The sequence below is a fragment of the Bufo bufo genome, chromosome 3 (assembly GCF_905171765.1).
Source record: "Bufo bufo chromosome 3, aBufBuf1.1, whole genome shotgun sequence".
NCBI classification, from domain to species: domain Eukaryota; kingdom Metazoa; phylum Chordata; class Amphibia; order Anura; family Bufonidae; genus Bufo; species Bufo bufo.
Genome location: NC_053391.1, coordinates 466,704,857 through 466,729,384, shown reverse-complemented (window position 1 = coordinate 466,729,384; position 24,528 = coordinate 466,704,857). Strand labels below are relative to the sequence as shown.

Here is a 24,528-nt window from a genome sequence, read left to right as displayed (position 1 = left end):
GTCCCAGATGTGCTCAATTGGATTTAGGTCTGGGGAACGGGCGGGCCAGTCCATAGCATCAATGCCTTCGTCTTGCAGGAACTGCTGACACACTCCAGCCACATGAGGTCTAGCATTGTCTTGCATTAGGAGGAACCCAGGGCCAACCGCACCAGCATATGGTCTCACAAGGGGTCTGAGGATCTCATCTCGGTACCTAATGGCAGTCAGGCTACCTCTGGCGAGCACATGGAGGGCTGTGCGGCCCTCCAAAGAAATGCCACCCCACACCATTACTGACCCAATGCCAAACCGGTCATGCTGGAGGATGTTGCAGGCAGCAGAACGTTCTCCATGGCGTCTCCAGACTCTGTCACGTCTGTCACATGTGTTCAGTGTGAAGCTGCTTTCATCTGTGAAGAGCACAGGGGGCGCCAGTGGCGAATTTGCCAATCTTGGCGTTCTCTGGCAAATGCCAAACGTCCTGAGTGGTGTTGGGCTGTAAGCACAACCCCCACCTGTGGACGTCGGGCCCTTATATCACCCTCATGGAGTCTGTTTCTGACCGTTTGAGCAGACACATGCACATTTGTGGTCTGCTGGAGGTCATTTTGCAGGACTCTGGCAGTGCTCCTCCTGTTCCTCTTTGCACAAAGGCGGAGGTAGCGGTCCTGCTGCTGGGTTGTTGCCCTCCTACGGCCTCCTCCACGTCTCCTGATGTACTGGCCTGTCTCCTGGTAGCGCCTCCATGCTCTGGACACTACGCTGACAGACACAGCAAACCTTCTTGCCACAGCTCGCATTGATGTGCCATCCTGGATAAGCTGCACTACCTGAGCCACTTGTGTGGGTTGTAGACTCCGTCTCATGCTACCACTAGAGTGAAAGCACCGGCAGCATTCAAAAGTGACCAAAACATCAGCCAGGAAGCATAGGAACTGAGAAGTGGTCTGTGGTAACCACCTGCAGAACCACTCCTTTATTGGGGGTGTCTTGCTAATTGCCTATAATTTCCACCTGTTGTCTATCCCATTTGCACAACAGCATGTGAAATTGATTGTCACTCAGTGTTGCTTCCTAAGTGGACAGTTTGATTTCACAGAAGTGTGATTGACTTGGAGTTACATTGTGTTGTTCAAGTGTTCCCTTTATTTTTTTGAGCAGTGTATATACGGGAAGATATATAAAGACCAGCGTGTATCCTGCGGTGGAGTGAGATGTGCCATGAGAGGCGCATGCCTCCTGAGGATAGGTCATCAGTATAAAAATCTCGGAAAACCACCTTTAACCCCTTCCCGACCTTTGACGTACTGTTACGTCATGGGAACCACTGAGTTCCCACAATTTGACGTAATAGTACGTCATAGTGATCGCGCAGGCACCGGAGCGGTGCGCGCGCGATCACTGCAGGGGCCCGGTAGTCCGTGGTAGCCGGCATCATTGTAAAAGCCGATGCCGGCGGATTAACCCCTTCTATGCCGCAGTCTGCGCTAACCGCGACATAGAAGAGGTTTGTGTCGGGTGAGCGGGAGCATCGAGTCCCTGTGCTGCTGTGGCGGGGACCCGATGCGACACAAGGCAGCCCGATGCCGTGCAGAGGCTGCCCAATGCCTTGCACGGCATCGGGAACTGCCTTCTATGGGTGCCGAGGAGATCCAGCCTCAGGCTGGATCTCCTAGGCAACCTGTTAGTGTATGACTCAGTGAGTTATTAGATCTGTCACTCCAAGCACCTTTTTCATTTTGGCCTCCATGGTGTTTAACCACGTTGAGGAGGCAAAATGCTGTGCACCTTGTCATTGTTTTTATAGAAATATTGCACTTGTTGCAACGTTTGCACTTTTAATTATTATTATAATTTTATTAATATTTTACTCTCAAGCATTGGTGTATTTTTGCTTATATTTTGGGGGGTTGGTCGTTTATTTGAATGTGGTTAAACTAGGTATGGTTGTGCTACACATATTTCAGACAGTCACACATGCCATACCCCCTACACAAACACACATAGGTCACAACCTGCAGCAGCACAGGATTATTTGTGCAGTGATTTGTCTACTTACTGCAACGTTCTGAGCAGTCTTTCCACAGGTGCTATGCTGTCCCTCATGAATGTCTCCTGCCGTTGCAAATGGTTGGACATCAATCCCAGGAGCTCATCAAAGCTGTTGTAAAAAAAAAATTGGGAGGGTTAACTATACTGACAAAAAAACTAATGTAGCATGCTACCATTATAGACACCACAACAATAAGCTTTGTATATGTACTAACCTGTTTATGGACATCCATGTGTAGGAAGAAACATTCTCCTCATGTGCACGAAGGCTTTCGTACATCGCCCAGAACTGTCCTCTTTGCTGTCGGTTCGCAATCACTGGATGTACCCAGAACCGTCGCCTGTTCAGTCTCCTTCTCCTCAAACGCATAATAAGCACTGCTGATACTATTGCTGCTGTTTGCCGTCTTTTGCGGAGATCCATGGTTATTACAGACTGTTCCACACTCTACTCACACAGGAAATAGCTCCGCAGGAAGTCTCTTTCATTGGACACCTCAAGTGTAGACATGGCAGTTTTTCATTGGATGCCTCTGTGGTCAATCACACAAACGCGCCCCAAAATACGCCTCAAAAACGCCCGATAAAAGCGCATACCGAATACGCTCAGGTGTGAACCCAGCCTAACAGGCAATGCATTACAATACAGATGTATTGTAATGCATTGCAGAGGGGATCAGACCCCCAAAAGTGAATGTCATAAATTAAGTAAAGTTAAAAAAGTAAAAAAAATTGTTTTTAATAAAATTAATAAACTAATCAAATTTATAAAGTAAAAAAGAAAAAAAACGCCCCTTTCCACTTATTTTATAATAAAAAACTGAAAAAACAAAACAAAACCCACACATATTAGGTATTGCCGCGTCTGTAATGACCGGCTCTATAAATATATCACATGATCCACCCTGTCCGATAAACACCATAAAAATAAAAACAGTGTAAAAAAAAAAGCAATTTTTGTCACCTTACATCACAAAAAGTGCAACACCAAGCGATCAAAAAGGCGTATGCCCCCCAAAATGGTATCAATAAAACCGTCACCTCATCCCACAAAAATGAGCCCCTATCTAAGACAATCGCCCAAAAAATAAAAAAAACTATAGCTCTCAGAACATGGAGACACTAAAACATCATTTATTTTTGTGTCAAAACTGCCATTATTAAAAAAAAGTATACATATTAGGTATCGCCACGTCCGTAACAAACAATTATATTATAAAATATCACATGACCTAACCACTCAGGTGAACACCGTAAAAAATTTTTTTTAAAAAGACATTTTTGTCACATTACATCACAAAAATTTATCAAAAAGGTGATCAAAAAAAATTTGATCACAAAGTGATCAAAAAGGCGTATGCCCCCAAAATAGTACCAATCAGATCTTCACCTCATCCCGCAAAAAATGAGACCCTACCTGAGAGAATCGGTCAAAAAATAAAAAAGCTATGGCTCTCAGACTGAGACACTAAAATATGATAATTTTTTGCTTCAAAACTGCTATTATTGTGCTAAAGTGAAAAAAAAAAAAAAAGTATACATATTAGGTAACTCGACGTCGCCCGTAACAAACAGCTCTATAAAAATATCACATGACCTAACCACTCAGGTGAACACCGTAGAAATAAATTAAAAACTGTGTAAAAAAAAAAAGCCATTTTTGTCACATTATATCACAAAAATTGCAACAGCAAGGGATCAAAAAGGCGTATGCCCCCCAAAATAGTACCAATCAGATCGTCACCTCATCCCGCAAAAAATTAGACCCTACCTGAGAAAATCGGTCAAAAAATAAAAAAGCTATGGCTCTCAGACTATGAGACACTAAAATATGATTATTTTTTGCTTCAAAACTGCTATTATTGTGCTAATAAAAAAATATAAATAAATAAAAAAAAGTATATTAGGTATTCCCACGTGCGTAACGATCTGCTCTATAAAAAAGTCACATGACCTAATCCCTCGGTTAAACGCTGTAAAAATAAAAAGTAAAAACGGTGCCAAAACATCTATTTTTTGTTACCTTGCCTCACAAAAAACGTAATATAGAGCAATAAAAAATCATATGTACCCCAAAATAGTAATAATAAAACTGGCACCTTATCCTGTAGTTTCCAAAATGTGGTCGGATTTTTGAGTTTCTACTGTAGGGGTGCATCAGGGGGGCTTCAAATGGGACATGGCATCTAAAAACCAGTTCAGCTAAAATTGCCTTCTAAAAACCATATGGCGTTCCTTTCCTTCTGCGCCCTGCCGTGTGCCCGTACAGCAGTTTACGATCACATGTGGGGTGTTTCTGTAAACCGCAGAATCAGGGTAATAAATATTGAGTTTTATTTGGCTGTTAACCCTTGCTTTGCTACTGGAAAAAATGGATTAAAATGTAAAATCTGCCAAAAAAGTGAAATTCGGAAATTTCATCTCCATTTTCCATCAATTCTTGTGGAACACCTAAAGGGTGAAGAAAGTTTGTAAAATCAGTTTTGTATACCTTGAGGGGTGTAGTTTCTAAAATGCGGTCATTTTTGGGTGGTTTCTATTATGTAAGCATCACAAAGTGACTTCAGACCTGAACTGGTCCTTAAAAAGTGGGTTTTGGAAATTTTCCGAAAAATTTCAAGATTTGCTTTCATACTTCTAAGCCTTCTAACGTCCCCAAAAAATAAAATGTCATTTTCAAAATGATCCAAACATGAAATAGACATATGGTGAATGTAAAGTAATTACTATTTTTGAAGGCATTACTATCTATTATAAAAGTAGAGAAATTAAAATTTGCAAATTTTTCATAGTTTTTTGTAAAATTTGTATTTTTTTATGAATAAAAATGTATTATTTTTTTTACTTATTTTTACCACTGTCATGAAGTACAATATGTGACGAGAAAACAATCTCAGAATGGCCTGGATAAGTAAAAGCGTTTTAAAGTTATCACCACATAAAGTGACACACGTCAGATTTGCAAAAAATGGCCTGGGCAGGAAGGTGAAAACAGGCCCGGGGTTGAAGGGGTTAAGTATTGCTTTATGTATACAGTATCTATCAATACAGGTCTTCAAGGTTATAGACTATGGGGGGTGTTTACTATGCCATTTCTGCCACATAAGGGCTCATGCACACGAACGTATTTTCTTTCCGTGTCCGTTCCGTTTTTTCTTCGGACTGTATGCGGAACCATTCACTTCAATGTGACCGCAAAAAAACAGAAGTTACTCCGTGTGCATTCCGTTTCCGTATGTCTGTATTTTCGTTCCGCAAAAAAAAAAGAACATGTCCTATTATTGTCCGCATTGCGGACAAGGATAGTACTGTTCTATTAGGGGCCAGCTGTTCCGTTCCGCAAAATACGGAATGTACACTGATGTCATCCATATTTTCTGCAGATACGTTTTTTGCGAATCGTGTGCATGAGCCCCAAGTCAGAAATTTTGTTGCATGCCATATTTGCAGCAAAATCTGCGACTTTTCCCCCGTCTTGACACTTTTCTGAAGTGCCGAAAGGGTGTGGCAAGGGTGGGGACAGCATGGCAGGGCCAGCACATTTATCTTTATTCACGTCAGTTTTCTGGCGGCGTGAATTAAGACAGAAATCTACAGTCGCTAGGAGGCTCCCGTAGATTATAGTCTGTTGCACGGCAAGAAGGAGGATGCGCCAAATCTATGAAAGGCATGCACCTCTGCATAAATTTGGTGCATTCTCCATCCGCGCAGGGGGGGTTTCAAGACCGGCAAACAAGACGCCGGTCTTGATAAATGTCCCCCTATATATTTAGACTGCAAGGAGGAATTTCTTAGCATAGAAGAAACTAAATAACCGTGTATCTCAAGTCCGACATCCTATTCAGATCTATTTTCAAAGTAGGAAGAGCAGTCAGAAGATTCAGACCTGCAGTTGTAGATACCTTATTCACACCGCCATAGTAACAGACAAAGTTGTGGCTGTATTGAGGCCCTTCTTCAGGCAAGATGTGTCCTCCAAACACACTACACACCGCACCTGAAGAAGGGTGTCAATACACCTAAAACCTTGCCATAAAGATGTCTGAAGATCTCATTGATGGGTGTCAGCAGTGGCGTAGCTATGGAGGCCGCAGCGGTCGCAATTGCGACCGGGCCCCTAATTCAGGGGGGCCCACAGGATAGATGGAGTGAAGCGGGCCCCACAAGTGTTTTTTTTATTAAGTGCGGCGGGCCCTCCCAATATTTTGTGTGGCTGCGCTTACTTGTCAGAGCGAGACCTGTGACCTCCGCGGCGGGTCTCGCGGGATCACAGCAGCCAGGAATGACGAGCCTGCCGGCCGCCTCAGCCCTCAAGTGAGGGGAGCTGAACAAACAAGAGTAGGTCGTTTTTGGTTTTGTTTTTTATATAAAAAATGGCACACACACCGGCGTCCGGCTTCATACGGAGGGGGGACATGAATGATGATCAGTGGTGCCGTGAGGCAGTGTGTCTGAATTCAGAAGCCCCCGCACCAGCCATAACAGGGCAGCCAGGGGCCGCAAATAATGAGGGGCCCGGGCTCAAATGAAAATGAAATACTCTGTAGGCAGGGGTGGGGGCGGAGGCTCGCGCGGGAGCCCCAATTCAAAGTTTGCCCTGGGGCCCATAGAACTCTAGTTACGCCCCTGGGTGTCAGGGAGCTCAGAAACCCACCAATAGCTGAAATGAAGTTGCTGTGGTGCACTGCTCCATATGGCAGACGGACCAGAGACTGTAATACCAGTCAGACATTATCAATCAATGTAGGTGCTTGGAGTTGAGGCGCTATTTATGACCAGCTGTATTGTGCTATGCACTGCCCACACCCAATGTCTGATAGCACCAGCACCACAAGACCTTCAGTAAACGGCTTTTCTGCTGAAGATGGCTGCAGGACTGTGTCTGCTAATCTGCCGAGTACTCCCCATACTTGCATGTGGTGACTAGTCACCATGGCACTGCTCTAATCTATGTACATAGTATGATTGCTGACCTCAGGAATGTTCTGACTCACAAGACTTCCATGAAAGTCATGGTCTGGGCTAACGGGTTCTATATTTATACATCTGGTTTATTTTCATGGAGCAATTCCTTTATGTCCTGTCCCTCTGCAGGTATTTTACTGAACTAAGCAATGTCTGTGCAGAAATATAGTAGAGGAGTTCCCTATTGAAAGCAGGCTAAGGCCGAGTTCACACGAACGTGTGTGACCCGTGCTGCGGCCCGCAATGCACGATCGCCGGCCGTAGGTCAGCCGCATCGGATCGCGGACCCATTCACTTTAATGGGTCCGCGATCCGCCCGTTCCGCAAAAAGATAGGACATGTTCTATCTTTTTGCGGAACGGAAGTACGCAAACCCACGGAAGCACTCCGTAGTGCTTCCGAGGGGTCCCGTTCTGTGCTGCCGTTCCGCAATTCCGGATTTGCGGACCCATTGAAGTGAATGGGTCCGCATCCGTGATGCGGAATGCACACGGAACTGTGGCCGCAATACGGCCACGGATCACATGCGTTCGTGTGAACTACGCCTAAGGCTACTTTCGCATCTGTGTTTTTGTTGGATCCGTCATGGATTAGCAAAAACGCTTCCGTCATGATAATACAATGGTTGCATCCATTATGAACGGATCCAGTTGTAATTATCTCTACAATATCCAAGACGGATCCGACTCTAAAACCATTGTAAGTCAATGGGGGACAGATCCGTTTTCACTGTCACCATTGACTTACATTGTGAGTCATGACAGATCCGTCTTTCTCCGCATCCCAGGACGCACTCAGAAACGCTGTTTGCAGTGCTTTTATGTGCGTCATGGGAACGCAATGAAACGGAATACATTCCGTTCCCTTCAGTTCAGTTTTGTCCCCATTGACAATGAATGGGGACAAAACGGAAGCGTTTTCCTCCACTATTGAGATACTATGACGGATCTCAATAGCAGAAAGTGAAACTAGCTTGAAATGCGTTGTGTGGGATCCTAAATAAAACCTCATTTAATTATGTAAACCTCGTCTAGTGTGCCTGTCACTTCGTTCTCAATGCTCCCTATTCAGTGGAGAAGGAGCATTGTGCTCCGAAACGCGTTTGGTAGAAAAAGAATAAACAGTGAATATGAGAGCGACTAAAATTGATGACAATCCTCTATGTTGTTGAGACGTACTGTCTACTTCCATTCAGTCGAGTACGATAGGAGTGATCCATGTTTATTACCCGTGAACCAGCCCTCTGCAAGTGACTAACGAAACAGCTCCCAATCCCGTGGGACGCCGAAGAGCGGAGCCGGCAAAGCATAGCGATTGCTATAATACAACTCTATGGTGGACACAGACGCCGTCTCTAATCAGGAGGACAAAGAGACAAAGAGTTTGTTACAAATGATTAACCAGTATCCAATCTAACTATTTATGAATAGTCGCCATAATGATACAAAGTATACAAATGCTGCAATAAGAAAAGGTATTGATTATTTTCATCACAGCATATGTATATGTATACCAGCGCAACGGAATAATTATAAGGAGTAATATACACTCAATTGGAAATTCATATATTACTACCGTCTTATGCCAGCTGGCCATACAGACATTTTTATAAACTAATGTCACACAAGATATACCGTACTTACCTATTTTTATGTTGATTAATCGTGGACATTTCATTTTCTGCAATTTTTTCCAGTGATGTTTTCTCAGCGACCATTTATTATGTGGCATTATTATTGTGAATCATGCAAATTATAAATTGTTAATTACGCTCCAGTTTACGTGGTAATCATGTGGTTGGATAAGGCTACTTTCACACTGGCGTTTTTGGGTCCGTTTGTGAGATCCGTTCAGGGATCTCACAACCGGTCCAAAACAGATCAGTTTTGCCCTAATGCATTCTGAATGGATAAGGATCCGCTCAGAATGCATCAGTTTGCCTCTGTTCCGTCTTCATTCCGCTCTGGAGGCGGACACCAAAACACTGCTTGCAGCGTATTCATGTCCGTCTGACGAAACTGAGCCGTTTTTACTGACAGAATCTGGAACAATAGAAAACGGATCCGTCTTGGCTATGTTAAAGATAATACAAACGGATCCATTCTGAACGGATGCAGACGGTTGTATTAGGCTACTTTAACACTTTCGGCAGAGTGATACGGCAAGCAGTTCCGTCACCGGAACTGCCTGCCAGATCCGGCAAAACGTATGCCAACTGATTTTGGCAAAGAAAGAAAAGGAAAAAAAAAACGTATACACCAACTGATGGCATTCGTAAGACTGATCAGTCAGAAAAATGCATTGAAATGCCAGATCCGTCTTTCTGGTGTCATCCGGCAAAACGGATCCAGCATTTATTTTTTTGACCTTTTTTTCGGTCTGCGCAAGGACGGATCCGGCATTCCGGTATTTTGATTGCCGGATCCTGCACTTATACATTCCTATGGAAAAGAATGTCGGATCCGGCACTAATACATTCCTATGGAAAAGAATGCCGGATCCGGCATTCAGGCAAGTCTTCAGTTTTTTTGGCCGGAGATAAAACCGTAGCATTCTGATATTTTATCTTTTGCCTGATCAGTCAGAAAGACTGAACTGAAGACATCCTGATGCTGAACGGATTACTCTCCATTCAGAATGCATGGGGATGAAACTGATCAGTTCTTTTCCGGTACAGAGCCCCTAGGACGGAACTCAGTGCCGGAAAAGAAAAACGCTAGTGTGAAAGTACCCTTATCTGAACTGATCCGTCTGTGCAGAGCCATGACGGATCCGCACCAAACGCGAGTGTGAAAGTAGCCTTATTCATATATTTTTATGTTTTTGTATCAACCTTTAGAATGTTGGAATAAATGACATATAGTAAGGCTGGTTACAGCCTGGATTTGTGGGTGGGGCTGCCCTCTATATAATCCCAAGCAGCCTCACCCTGGGGGCGGTCGCTTCGTGCCCCACCCTCCCGACCCTTCTTTCTTTCATTTCAGTCTCCTGGGTGTCCCACATATTCAGGCCTACCCGCACTGGCTCCGGGCACAGTTCAGCCAGATAGATCATGGAGGGGCTGGTAGGCATCCCTCCCAACTCCACGTTCTTGCACACCTCAGCCCAGACCACAAATATACAATCTGCATTTGATAATTCTATGCAACAGCAGATAGTTGTGTGCCCTCCACACTTGTAATTACGGACAATGCGTGTGTCGTGGAGAGTGCGCCACACTGTAGATTTGGGTTGGTCGAGCCACTGAAATCCTATCCGTATCAAAATCTGCAATTTCTAACAGCATTTTTTTTAAGCGGTTTTGCCGCAGATCTTGCCCTTTATGGGAAAAGAGTGAAATCCGCAGCCGAAACCACAAATATAACTGACATGCCGCAGATCTGGAAATTTACACAAACAGGTCAATTTATGCACAGAAACACATACACGGTGCTAATGCTGTAATACGCTTTGGTTATTCTGTATGCGAATCCGGGCAGAAAAGCGGAATGTATTCCACAAAGTGTGCAGGTGAGCAAAGCCTATTAAGCAGGAAAACTATTTGCAACATAGAAATAAAACAGGACTCCTTCCTGGGCATATGGGCTGTTGTACTGGGGCCCGCACTGTCAGGTGTGCACACACTTCCAGGACACTGGTCACACACGCTGAGCCCATTACACACGCGTCACCAGGATCCCGCCGTGTGATTGGCTCGCCGCGCTGACAGAAACCGCCCCCTCCTGAATCTCCTCACTGATTGGTTGTCCCCCGTCTGGGCGCTGCAGCTGTTGCACTAGGATCCCGGAAGTGTCCTGATGCTCCTCGCCCGGCGCACGGCTGTAGGTAAGGAGCGGCTGTCGTCATGTCCGCCTGCGGCTCCCTTGCTGCACTGACAGCTGTGGGGGTCCTGGCTGCAGGTCTACTGTACAGCCTACAGGAAGCAGGTACTGTCGGGGGACGTGTGCTAGTGAAGTCTAAGCTCCAGAGCATGGGGGTCCGTGATGAGACAGGCTGCCTGAGGAGGTCTCAGTGCTTTGCTGTTTGTATTCACACGTTGCGGTTAGATAGTGTTTTTTTTTTCATGCAATTACCTTGGAATTGTAACTAATTAGTTGGTTTATAATTCATGCAAAAAAAAAAATAAAGTGCGATTTGACCGTGACCTGCACCCTACAGATTGTTGTCATTGGGTTCAAACCACAGCTGTATCCATAGGATTCTATAGACCACATGTCCCAATACGTGTCCCGTGACAAGGTTATTTGAACTGTGTTTTTTTTTTTAAAAAAACAGCAACCAGTTTTTGTCCCTAAAATTTCAGTATTATCACAAGTAAAAGTGCACATAAGTGGTACAGAGCCATAACCGGACCGACTAGGCTGCGCTCACATCTCCATTAGAGATGATCCGGAATAAAGGCTGGCTTTTGGCGGGACGAAAACCGCAGCCGTATTTATCCTGCCAAAACCCGGCTTTATAGTCAATAGGGATACAGTGGTGATCTGTTGAATTCAGCAATGATGGATCCGGGTCTCTGCCAGAAATGTTTGCCTAAAATGATCACATTTATTAAATGGGTTGGACAGGATTAGAAAAATATGTCTGCGTTCTTCCAAAAACAGCACCCCACCTGTGGAAGAAAGCAGCAACCCCTTTAACCTCCTCGGTGGAAAAAAAATCCCAAATATCTGAAGTGCTTTTATTGTGCAAAAGTAAAACCTAAAAAGTCTCTATAATATTGGTGTCGCCATAATCATCCAGATCTGCGGAATAAGATTAACAGGTCATGTATATCGCACTGTGAATGCCCTAAAAATGACCCCCAAAAAACAAAACCCCCAAAATTGTGGAGTTGCTGTTTTTTTATTCCCTACCAGAAATGATTATTCGTCTTTTTTTTCCAATATACAGTAGTAATGACTTCAAAATTGTACCATTTAAGTATAACTCGTCCCGCAAAAGAAAACAAAAAGCATCATACAGCAGTGTTGAGTAGTGTCAGGCGTTGTTCACATGTCAGTGTTTGGACAGAGATTTCCAGCAGTGATTGTGAGCCAGGCCCAGGAGGCAGGGATGTACTGGGTGCAGGCTTTTGGCCACTCCACAGCAGATAACCCATATTCTAGTGTTGGTGACCAGCATCGTTACTCCTTTTCCAGGTTTCAGCATGTCTTCACTATACTGTTACAGTGAGCAACCCCTGAAGAAGAGTGGAGATTTCGCGAGGTGAATTCTCCGGATCCTGCACTGCCGGATACATATGGAAGCCCGCTGGCCCCATTGAGTATAAGGGGTCCGGCGGAGACCCAGCCGCAATCTGGCAAAATTGCAGAGAATCGGCCGGACACAAACCACTGCATGCTGCGATTTGTGTCCGGCTGATTCCCCGCATTCTCTGCCAGATCTCCGTGCCACGGGTGTGACAGTAGCGCTGTCTAGGTTGCTGTCATAGAAGTGAATGGAGCGGAGAACCGACATACACACTACCGCTCCATTGAGAGAGGGGACTTGTGGCCCCGTTTTCTCGGGATTGCTGGGGTGCCAACAGTCAGACCCCAGTGATCTGACTTTTATCACCTATCCTGGGGTCAAATGTGACCATGGCATCTGAGTGCTGCGCTTCCAGCTGTAGTTCCTATGGAGACCTGCAGGTGGCAGGGCTCCACAGAACAAGGCCTCATGCACATGAACATATTTTTCTCCACATCCGATCTGCTTTTTTTGCAGGTCGGATGCGTACCCATTCTCTTCAATGGGGCTGCAAAAGATGCGGCCAACACACCGTGTGCTGTCCGCATCTGTTTGTTCTTTCCATGCCGTCCACAAAATTAAAGCTTATGCACAGGACTGTTGCCTGCAATTTGCTATCCCGCAAAACACGGATACCGGCTGTGTGCATTCTGCCTTTTGCGGAAAGGAACGTCCGGGCCTTAATAGAACAGTCCTATTTTTGTCCGTAATGCAGACAAGAATAGGACACGTTCTATATTTTTCCAGATACCACAGAATGCGTTCATGTGCATGAGCCCTTATAGAACATGTCCTGTTCTTGTCCACATTACAGACAAGGATAGGACTGTGCTATTGGGGGCCAGCTCTTCCGTTCTGCAGAATGCACACGGCAGATATCCGTGTTTTGCGCGTGCATGAGCCCTAACAGTAAATATAGCTTACAGTGTAGTGCTAATGCACTGCAATGTAAGCTAAAAGCAATCTGAAAATCGCATATTCTAGCCCCCTATGTGGGGGCTAAAAAAGATTTAAAAAAATATAAAAATTCTAATCGCTCCCTTTTCTCCAGAATTAAACTAAAATTAAACATCTTAGGCAATGCTTTATCCCATACAACAGAAAAAAAAAATCTAAATAGCCAATTCACCATTTTTTCATCACTTCACACCCTCCCCAAAAAAAGTGATAAAAAAAACTATAAACATGTCAAAATGGAAAAAAATAAATACAGATCGCCCCGCAACAAATCCCCACACAGCTCTGTAGACATAGATAAGTTAAGGGGGTCAGAATATTTTTTTTCAGTATTAAAACATAAGAAAAATTATATAACTGTGGTTTAGTGGTAATTGTTCTGACCCAAAGAATGAAGGTAAGGGCTCTTTCACACGGGAGGATGCCGTACGGGTAATTTGCTGTGTGAAATAGAGCCAAGCCGCGCTCTGGACAGCAGAGACACAGAGCAGTAACATGATTGTTAATGCTCCGTGTCTCTGCTGTCCAGAGCGTGGCTTGGCCCTCTTTCACAAAGCGGATTACCAGCACGGCATCCACTCATGTTAAAGAGCCCAAAGGCCCCTTGCAGACGAGCGTGAGCAGATTAGGTCCGGATGCGTTGCGAATGCGTTCAGTGAAAAATGCGCAATTTCGCTAACAAAGTCATTCAGTTTTGTCTGCGATCGCATTCAGTTTTTATCGCGTGGGTGCAATGCGATTTAATACGTTTTGCACGCGCGTGATAAAAAAACTGAAGGTATACAAACAACATCTCTTAGCAACCATCCGTGAAAAACGGATGCGATTTTCACGCAGCTCCGTTTACTTCTATGGGGCCAGCGTTGCGTGAAAATCGCAGAATATAGAACACGCTGCGATTTTTTTCACACAACGCACAAATGATGCGTGAAAACCAACGCACATGTACACAGACCAATTGAAATGAATGGGTCCGAATCCCGTGTGGTTCGCATCACACATTGCACCCGCGCAGAAAACTTGCTCGTGTGAAAGGGGCCTAACAGGTCAGCTTTACCGCAGAGAGAAACCAAAACCCATAAAGCTGTGGTGGAATTGCTTTTTTTTTCCAATTCCACCCCATTTGGAATGATTTTTCTAGCTTTACGCTACATTGTATGCAACAATAAATGGTGACATTAGAAAATACAACTTGTTCTGCAAAAAACAAGCCCTTATACAGCTATGTGAACGGAAAAGTAAAAAAGCGATGACTCCGGGAAGGCAGAGAGTAAAAAACAAAAATTCCTCCAGGGGTTAAACAGAGGGACATTTGTGCATCATGCGTCACTGCATAATATTCTATATATGGAATAATCTGATTAGTTATAGGGGTTGTTCCATCTGGGACATTTCTGGCAGGTCTACGGGATGTGCTATAAAGCTCCAATAGGTGCCGGTCCTACCTCTGGGATCCGCTCCTATCTCCAGAATGGACGTCACCCGGCTGGGAATGAGTAGTTGCCGTGCATGCCCGGCTCCTTCACTTCAGTAGCACTTCTGAAAATAGCCAAGTGTGCTGACTTGGCTTTTACTAGCGACAGCCAGGCATATGCGGTCACCTTTCCATCCTCATCCGAAAGTGTCAGGTCCTCATTCTGGAAAGAGGTTAAAGGGGCTGTGCAGTGTAAAGATACTGATCCCCTATCCTCAGGGTAGGTCATCAATATCAGATTGGTGGGGTCTGACTCCCGGCACCCCCGCTTCAAAATTACTTTCACACCTGCGTTTAGGTCGGATCCGTCTGGTATCTGCACAGACGGATCCGCACCTATAATGCAAACGCTTAGATCCGTTCAGAACGGATCCGTTTGCATTACCATGAACAAAAAAAAAACTTTTTTTTTTTTTTGTTTTGTTCATGATAATGCAAACGGATCCGTTTTGACTTTACATTGAAAGTCAATGGGGGACGGATCCGTTTGAAAATTGAGCCATACTGTGTCAACTTCAAACAGATCCGTCCCCATTGATTTACATTGTAAGTCTGGACGGATCCGTTTGCCTCCGCAAGGCCAGGCGGACACCCGAACGCTGCAAGCTGCGTTCAGGTGTCCGCCTGCTGAGCGGAGCGGAGGACAAACGGAGCCAAACTGATGCATTCTGAGCGGATCCGCATCCACTCAGAATGCATTAGGGCTGGATGGATCCGTTCGGGGCCGCTTGTGAGAGCCTTCAAACGGAACCCCGAACGCTAGTGTGAAAGTAGCCTTACCTGTGCAGCGTCTCATTAACATGGCCACGCAGTGTAATTACAACTGCTAAACTAAGAAAAGAAATACCAAACTCAGCCTCTGATGAAGCTAGTCGGTTACTAGCGATACGCGTGAAGATTTTTCCTGCTTGTCTCACTGAAGGGCTGCTCATTTTTCTCCTTGTGTTACCACTGTGCTATCTGATAAGTATACCATTCAGGTTTTATGGATTATTCTCCTTTGATTTAGCACTGTACATCTCATGGTCTCCTTGGATGATGCTTGTTTTATGCATATCAATTTCTCCCTTCAGTGGGATATTGCTTCATATGTCTATGGTTTTAATTTATGTGTCTTAAATAAACTATTATTGATTTTTGGAGGTGCGGCTGAGTTTGGTATTTCTTTTCTTAGTTTAGCTTATGCTTTTTTCTATACCAGGCCTGCACTCCTTTATTTAATCACTGGTGTGCCCCCAGCTGTTTAGTATTATAGTGGAATTACAACTGCTCATCCTATTATCTTGAATAGTAAGTACGCTGTCACAATGCACAGGTAATTTTGAAGTGGAAGCAGCATTTGCACGAGCGCCGCCACCCCTTCAAACAGCTGATCAGCAGGGGTGCTGGGAGTCAGATCCTTGCCAATTGGGTATTGATGACCTATCCTTTTACACTGCACATCCCTTTAATGTCCCACTTCTGGGACATGTTCATTGCAGAAAGATAGGAATATCCCTTCCATCCCAACTAGGGTTGTTGCAGGTATCGAAATTTCAGGATTTCCATTTTTTCGATACTGGGCTGAGCTGCTGCGCAGTCTAGTATCACAGAACATGAGCTGTCCAATCGTAGCGCAGAACGTCACAGCCAGGGAAAAGGAACGCACAGGAGAGAAGCTGATGTCTCCTCCCCATTGCTCCGATAGTAGTAATTAGCATATGGAGCAGGAGACGGTAACTGGGCCACAGCGGGCGAACGGGGCGGCGCCCAGGAATAATAATAGGTGCAGGGAGATACCTGGGCGCCGCTCTATGTAGCCTGCTAACTTAACAAAGTCCGGACCCATGAAAGGTCGTCTTTAACTTTTAATACAGGAGGCAGGTGCCGGCAGCAGATTCACATAGCCGGCACCCTGCCTCTGACAGGAAGCTGCGATCAGCGGCAGTTAACCCCTCAGGTGTGGTACCTGAGGGGTTAACTGCCGCTGATCTGCTGCCGGCACCCGCGTCCTGTATTAAAGGTGGCAGTGGCCACAGGGTCCCCTCCCCCCCTCATTGGTGATACAGTGGCAGCCTCTGATCGGAGCCCCAGCAGTGTAATCCTGGGGCTCCGATCGGTTACCATGGCAACCAGGATGCTACTGAAGCCCTGGCTGCCATAGTCGGCTCCCTGCTGCTGTGTGTACTATGCCCAGGGCAGCAGGGAGAGGGTGAAGTCCTATTCACCCTAATATAGCTCTATCAGAGTGAATAGGACAATGGATCAAAAGATCCCAGGTTCTAGCCCCTAAGGGGAAAAATAGTTATTAAAGAGGACCTTTCACCGATTATTACACTATGAACTAACTATACAGACATGTAGAGCGGCGCCCGGGGATCTCACTGCACTTACTATTATCCCTGGGCACCGCTCCGTTCTCCTGCTATGCCCTCCGGTATCTCTGCTCACTAAGTTATAGTGACATTCATTGGTGGCAGTGGTGCGGGCAGCTTCAGAGCCTGCTCATTTTATTGCGCTCTGCGGTGGCCACGTCATAGGAGGGAGGGATTCCCATCTCCTCCACTGACTCTGGCCACTGAACATGGCGGCGCGCGCCAAGCGCCATAGTTTCTCATAAGCGAGCAGCGCTGGCCGATAATATCGGTAAATCCGATAATCTGTCGATCCCTAGTTCCTTCACTGATGTGCTAGGCCTCTCTGAAGAGACGAAGCGTATCAGAGCTGTAGTTTGTATGGAGGCCTGCAGGTGGCTAGGCTCCATTGGATAACAGCAAATGGAGCTTAGATGGTATTTCTGCTGAACTACAGTGTAAGCTAAAAGCGATCTCTAAAGATCGCATATTCTAGCCTCCTAGGGGGGCTAAAAATAAGTTTTAGAAAATCTAAAAAATATAAATATCATAGGCATCACCCCACGTCCCAAAGTGCCTGAACTATTAAAATATAAAAATATTTATCCCATATGGCGAATGGCATAACGATAAAAAAATCTAAATGGCCGAGTCGCTATTTTTTCATTGCTTTACTTACCAAAAGAAATGGAATAAAAGTTTTATGTGGAGCAGAATATAGCGATAAAAAGAAAAAAATGTTTTCAAAGTTTGTATTTTATTTTCAGTATTAAAACACAAGAAAAAGTATATAAATGTGGTATTGCTGTAATCATACTTACCCAGAGAATGAAGGGCACAGGTCAGTTTTACCGCATAAGAAATGCCGTAGAGAGAAAACACACAAAACTGTGGTGGAATTGCATTTTTTTTTTCCAATTCCACCCCATTTGGAATTTTTATACCTGCTTTCCATGATGTTGTATGCAATATTACATCGTGCCGTTAGAAAGTACTTGTCCTGCAAAAGACAAACCTTCATAAGGCTATGTGAATGGAAAAATAAAAAAAGTAATGGCTCCGGGAAGGCAGGGAGTATAAATGAAAATGCAAAACGAAAAATCCTCCGGGACTCTAGGGGATAAGCGTTGTATAGATATGTTATTTCAGCTTTTGCTTTCTGCGTAGCAGAAGAAGTTTGATAATGTAGTGCATTTGCACAGTGTTATACCATGGTCCTTAGATTACTTTAAGGCCTCATGCACACGACTGTGTCCATACTGCGGTCCGCAAACCTCAAATTCACAAAACATTGGCACTTTCCCTTTGCAATACGCATTTTTCTCATCCATGTGCTTTCCGCATCCGTATGTCCGTTTCGTAAAAAGAATGGACCATTAAAGGCATTAAGGGTCTGCAAAAATGTGAACGGCACATGGACTGCATCCGTATTTTGCGGATCTGTGATTTTCGGGTCGCAAAACGGATATGGTCGTGTGCATGAGGAAATAGTTTCCAGAGAGCATATAAAATACATTCTCTACAAAAAGGTGCATAGTGTATCTGTAATGTATATATGCACTCTATATGATCCTATAATCCTAGATATATCCTATGGGAATACTCAATAGATTCATTATCACAAAAACAATGAGTAACATCAAGTCCCCTTTAAAAATTAAATCTTTATTTAGATAAATATTAAAAATAGATCTTTGTGAATAGTAGGGAAACAACAAAAAGGCGCTTACTAATAACAGTCATCATTATAAAAGTCCAGTGCTGCAGTATCTGTAATACCCAAGTACTAGTGGCTATATAACTGGCGCTCACCTTCTACGCGCGTTTTGCGTATTTGCTTCCTCTCCTCCTGAGGAAGCAAATAGCCGAAACGCGCATAGATGAGCAGGCGCCTCTTTCACCTCCATCCAGATAAAGGTATTTTTTACTTAGTTCTGCATATTAATTATTTATATGGCTTAGTTCGAGATGCTCTCCGCTTAGTGGCGGACATCAGGGTTTCATTCAGAGAGGGACATAGTTGGCACTCTGTAGTCGTAGCCAGCACCGTATACATGTAGCCTGAGAGTGTGTCTGCCTGGTCTATGTACACTGCTCAAAAAAAATAAAGGGAACACTTAAACAACACAATGTAACTCCAAGTCAATCACACTTCTGTGAAATCAAACTGTCCACTTAGGAAGCAACACTGAGTGACAATCAATTTCACATGCTGTTGTGCAAATGGGATAGACAACAGGTGGAAATTATAGGCAATTAGCAAGACACCCCCAATAAAGGAGTGGTTCTGCAGGTGGTGACCTGACCACTTCTCAGTTCCTATGCTTCCTGGCTGATGTTTTGGTCACTTTTGAATGCTGCCGGTGCTTTCACTCTAGTGGTAGCATGAGACGGAGTCTACAACCCACACAAGTGGCTCAGGTAGTGCAGCTTATCCAGGATGGCACATCAATGCGAGCTGTGGTAAGAAGGTTTGCTGTGTCTGTCAGCGTAGTGTCCAGAGCATGGAGACTCTACCAGGAGACAGGCCAGTACATCAGGAGACGTGGAGGAGGCCGTAGGAGGGCAACAACCCAGCAGCAGGACCGCTACCTCCGCCTTTGTGCAAGGAGGAACAGGAGGAGCACTGCCAGAGCCCTGCAAAATGACCTCCAGCAGGCCACAAATGTGCATGTGTCTGCTCAAACGGTCAGAAACAGACTCCATGAGGGTGATATGAGGGCCCGACGTCCACAGGTAGGGGTTGTGCTTACAGCCCAACACCGTGCAGGACGTTTGGCATTTGCCAGAAAACACCAAGATTGGCAAATTCGCCACTGGCGCCCTGTGCTCTTCACAGATGAAAGCAGGTTCACACTGAGCACATGTGACAGACGTGACAGAGTCTGGAGACGCCGTGGAGAACGTTCTGCTGCCTGCAACATCCTCCAGCATGACCGGTTTGGCATTGGGTCAGTAATGGTGTGGGGTGGCATTTCTTTGGAGGGCCGCACAGCCCTCCATGTGCTCGCCAGAGGTAGCCTGACTGCCATTAGGTACTGAGATGAGATCCTCAGACCCCTTGTGAGACCATATGCTGGTGCGGTTGGCCCTGGGTTCCTCCTAATGCAAGACAATGCTAGACCTCATGTGGCTGGAGTGTGTCAGCAGTTCCTGCAAGACAAAGGCATTGATGCTATGGACTGGCCCGCCCGTTCCCCAGACCTGAATCCAATTGAGCACATCTGGGACATCATGTCTCGCTCTATCCACCAAAGTCACGTTGCACCACAGACTGTCCAGGAGTTGGCAGATGCTTTAGTCCAGGTCTGGGAGAAGATCCCTCAGGAGACCGTCCACCACCTCATCAGGAGCATGCACAGGCGTTGTAGGGAGGTCATACAGGCACGTGGAGGCCACACACACTGCTGAGCCTCATTTTGACTTGTTTTAAGGACATTACATCAAAGTTGGATCAGCCTGTAGTGTGTTTTTCCACTTTAATTTTGAGGGTGACTCCAAATCCAGACCTCCATGGGTTAAAAAATTTGATTTCCATTTTTTTCTTTTGTGTGATTTTGTTGTCAGCACATTCAACTATGTAAAGAACAAAGTATTTCAGAAGAATATTTAATTAATTCAGATCTAGGATGTGTTATTTTTGTGAGCAGTGTATTTTGTGTATATGTTTGAAGGTGAGCGCCAGTTATATAGCCACTAGTACTTGGGTATTACAGATACTGCAGCACTGGACTTTTATAATGATGACTGTTATAGGGAGCGATTAGTAAGCGCCTTTTTGTTGTTTCCCTACTATTCACAAAGATCTATTTTAATATTTATCTAAATAAAGATTTAATTTTTAAAGGGGACTTGATGTTACTCATTGTTTTTGCTGTAATGTATACCGTGGCACACAGAGAGTGTCAAAGATATTCTGCCATATGATGGCACATTGATGGAAAGTGTGCTGCCATACAGGAGCTATGCACATGGCAATGGAAGGCAGTCTCTGACTGAGGTCCCTATAAATAATTGTGTTAACCCCTTCCTGCATATGGTTGTAACTTACATCCATTTTGTAGGTGCATTCTCACAAATGGACGTTAGAGGACCTGTCACCGCTCCTGACATACCTATGTTAATAGCTTCATGTAATAACAATTCTGGAGCATCTATTCTTATGGCTCTATGTTGTGCCATTCCTTTATTATTTCTACTAGAAGTTATGAATGAGTTGCTAGCAGTCTGCAGTAAGGGTACAGAGGGGAGGTAACCAGTTGGAGGTGTGTCCCTGCACAGTCAGACAATGGAAGCACTGATTGGATAGAGTCAGACTGTGCAGGTACACACCCACAACTGGTTACCGCCCCTCTGTACCCTTACTGCAGACTGCTAGCAATTCATTCATAACTTCTAGTAGAAATAATAAAGGAATGGCACAACATACAGACATAAGAATAGATGTTCCGGAATTGTTAGTACGTGGGGAATGCAAGAAGCTATTAAAATAAGCAGGTCAGGAGGGGTGACAGGTCCTCTTTAAGTCCAGTGGATGGCATGGGAACAAGAGTTGTGCCCATGCCATCAGCAATGGGTGCTGCTGTAATAAACAGATGACATTCCACTGCAGCAACTGAGATCACAGAACACCAGTCCATGCTGTCCCACCCCTTAGAAGCCATGATCAATAGTGACCACGGCATGTAGGTGGTGCTCCCTGTGTCACCCCATTGGCATCCTGCAGCATGATCGTGGGCTGCCATGGCTTTGTGCCACATGGCCTAATAGATTGCCTGTCGGTTTGTAATTGCTTTTGTTCCTATCCCCCCAAATTTTAATAAGATTTTCAATAAGTTATATGTACCCCAAAATGGTTCCAGTGAAAAATAAAGCTCACCCTACAGATACCAAACCATCCTATGGCTATGTTGACAGAATAATAAAAAAACATACTTGCCAAATCTCCTGACGCATTCGGGAGGTTTCCGGAAAAAAGAGAGAACTCCCGCGAGAGCAGGCAAATCCCCTAGAGAGCGGCCCTCCATGTACATTTATGCCCCCGGATAGCGGCCCTCCATATGGCGCCAGGCTGCTTTAGATGGAGGGGTGGGCTGCTGTAAGAAAAGGGGTGGGGTAATAACTAAAGTATAAAATGTATGGCTCTTATAGCACAATGCAAAACTAAAATGAGTCTGAATACATTCTAATAGATACATACTGGGCCTTGGGCAAGTGCAGCTGCTCCCCATAGCAACCTATCAAATGGTAGCTTTTAGTTTATTTATTTTTTTTACAATAGGTTATAAAGTAAAACACAATCTGATTGGCTGCTGCTCTGCTTCTCGCCTGCACTCGTACTGTAGTAGTGTAGGTGAGTTATTGTACCAGGGTGAGCGCGGCCTGTGTGCTGAGAGCAGACTAGTCGCAGTGACGTCACGCCCTCCACACACCCTCGTGGTGTTTTTGTTTATAATAATCTGTCAAGGTTTTGAATGTCCGAAGCTTTATTGACAACTAACAGCATGGAATGTGGAGCGTGTGACGCGGGTCTAGCGCTCGGCTCCAGGAAGGCTCCTAGCAGTGCAGCCATGCATGAGTCCGGGAGGTGCTCCCCGCGGCCGCCGCGCTGCGTGACTGGGTCACTGCTCCAGTGATGTGTGCGCCGGGCACGTCTGCTGAGCGGAGCCGGTAGCCTCTCCGGGGTACCGGCTCTGAATGAGTGAGGGCAGCGGCCGCATTTGCCTGCAGTGTCTGTGTGAGGCTGCGTCCACTCCTTGTACCCTGGGACCGTGCGGTGCGGACAGACGGCATGACGGTGTGTATGCGGCGGCTTATCACCAGCACCCGGGGCTTCCTGTGGTCGGACATGGAGACCCGAGCGCTGCTGGACATCTGGGGGGAGGCTGACGTGCAGTCGGCCCTGGACGGCAATTTCCGTAACAGCCATGTGTACCGGGACGTGGCCGGCCGCCTCAGCGAGCTGGGGTTCGAGCGGACGCCGGAGCAGTGCCGCATCCGCATCAAGGGCCTCAAGCGCCAGTACTACCAGGCCCGGGAGGGCTTCAAGAAGAACGGCCACGCTCGGAAGATCTGCCGCTACTACGATGAGATGGACCGCATCCTGAGCACACGGCCAGCCCCGGCAGGGAGCACCGAGCACCTCTGCGGCCCGATGCCCGAGCCCCCCGGGGTCCTGCTCCTCCGCCCCGACCCCCCCTGCCGAGAGGAGCTGCCTGCACACCGCAGGGAGGAGGAGGATGAGGAGCTGGAGGACGAGGAAGAGCCCACTGGCTCCGGTGAGGGGGGGCCCGAGTCTTCCCAAGACAACTTCACCGAGGACTCGGGGGAGGGATCGTCCTGCTACATGGAGCACCTTATCAAAGTGGAAGATGGCCCCAGCTTCGCCATCCCTCTACCCCCAAAGGAAGGTGAGTGTTCCCATGGTAACGTCAGAGCTGATCACGTAGTGGCCCCTGGTCCCCTATAGTGTCCTGGGTCATATGGATCCCAGCAGAAGCCAGAATCCATGCTTTAGGGACATGTTCACATGGTACAAAAAAGAGCAAGGATTTTTACAAGGTAAAAAATCTCATTTTATTCAATATAAATCACATGATCATTACAGGTAATGCTCAAAAGGGACAGGACATGGAGACTGAGCCACAAAGGGCTATACAATGTGGAGAATCACAATGGGGGATAATGTGACCAGAGGCCGTGAACAAGAGTGTAGTTGTGGGTGCAATTGCTGATCCCTAGTATAAAACAACTACCTGACTATTGTTCACAACATCTGTCCAAGGATGCTGCGAGGTGTCAATGGACGGTGCAATACTACTAATGAAGATGGCATATAACAATGAACTGCAAGCCTCTCGTCCCACCCTGATCCAGCTGCCAAGTTACCTACCCATGTTGAAGCAGTGGGGGAATCGTATTACCATTCTACAGCAGCAATGGGTAGGTAACTTGGCAGCTGGATCAGGGTGGGACGAGAGGCTTGCAGTTCATTGTTATATGCCATCTTCATTAGTAGTATTGCACCGTCCATTGACACCTCGCAGCATCCTTGGACAGATGTTGTGAACAATAGTCAGGTAGTTGTTTTATACTAGGGATCAGCAATTGCACCCACAACTACACTCTTGTTCACGGCCTCTGGTCACATTATCCCCCATTGTGATTCTCCACATTGTATAGCCCTTTGTGGCTCAGTCTCCATGTCCTGTCCCTTTTGAGCATTACCTGTAATGATCATGTGATTTATATTGAATAAAATGAGATTTTTTACCTTGTAAAAATCCTTGCTTTTTTTTGTCCAAGTTGCAGTAGGTTGGGGAGTGAGGTACTGTTTTTGGGTTATTGTAGGCTCTACATGTTCACATGGTGGCTTCTCCTGTAGGATAAATCTGCCTAGAATTCAGCACATTTAGCCCCATTCAGTGTGGATACTGCGCCAAGAAGTTATTAAACCTACGGAGTAGGAAATTCCACACTGAAATCCGTGCGGGAAAATCCCCCATATGAATTTAGGATTTTTAATGCCTGATA

General features: G+C 45.6%; 1 protein-coding gene across 3 annotated transcripts in view; it reads left to right on the top strand.

The window, feature by feature from the left end:
* The first annotated feature begins 10,748 nt into the window (after nucleotides 1–10,748).
* NAXD (NAD(P)HX dehydratase) overlaps nucleotides 10,749–24,528 on the top strand; it is a 32,602-nt gene continuing 18,822 nt past the window's right edge. The window contains exon 1 of one of the 3 annotated variants that reach the window (XM_040425222.1): nucleotides 10,749–10,824. In XM_040425222.1, the coding sequence (XP_040281156.1) occupies nucleotides 10,797–10,824 (28 nt within the window). In that variant the 5' untranslated portion in view covers nucleotides 10,749–10,796. Of the gene's footprint in view, nucleotides 10,926–22,496; nucleotides 23,406–24,528 lie in introns of those variants that run through there. The other 2 variants (XM_040425221.1, XM_040425220.1) reach the window with 2 other exon arrangements.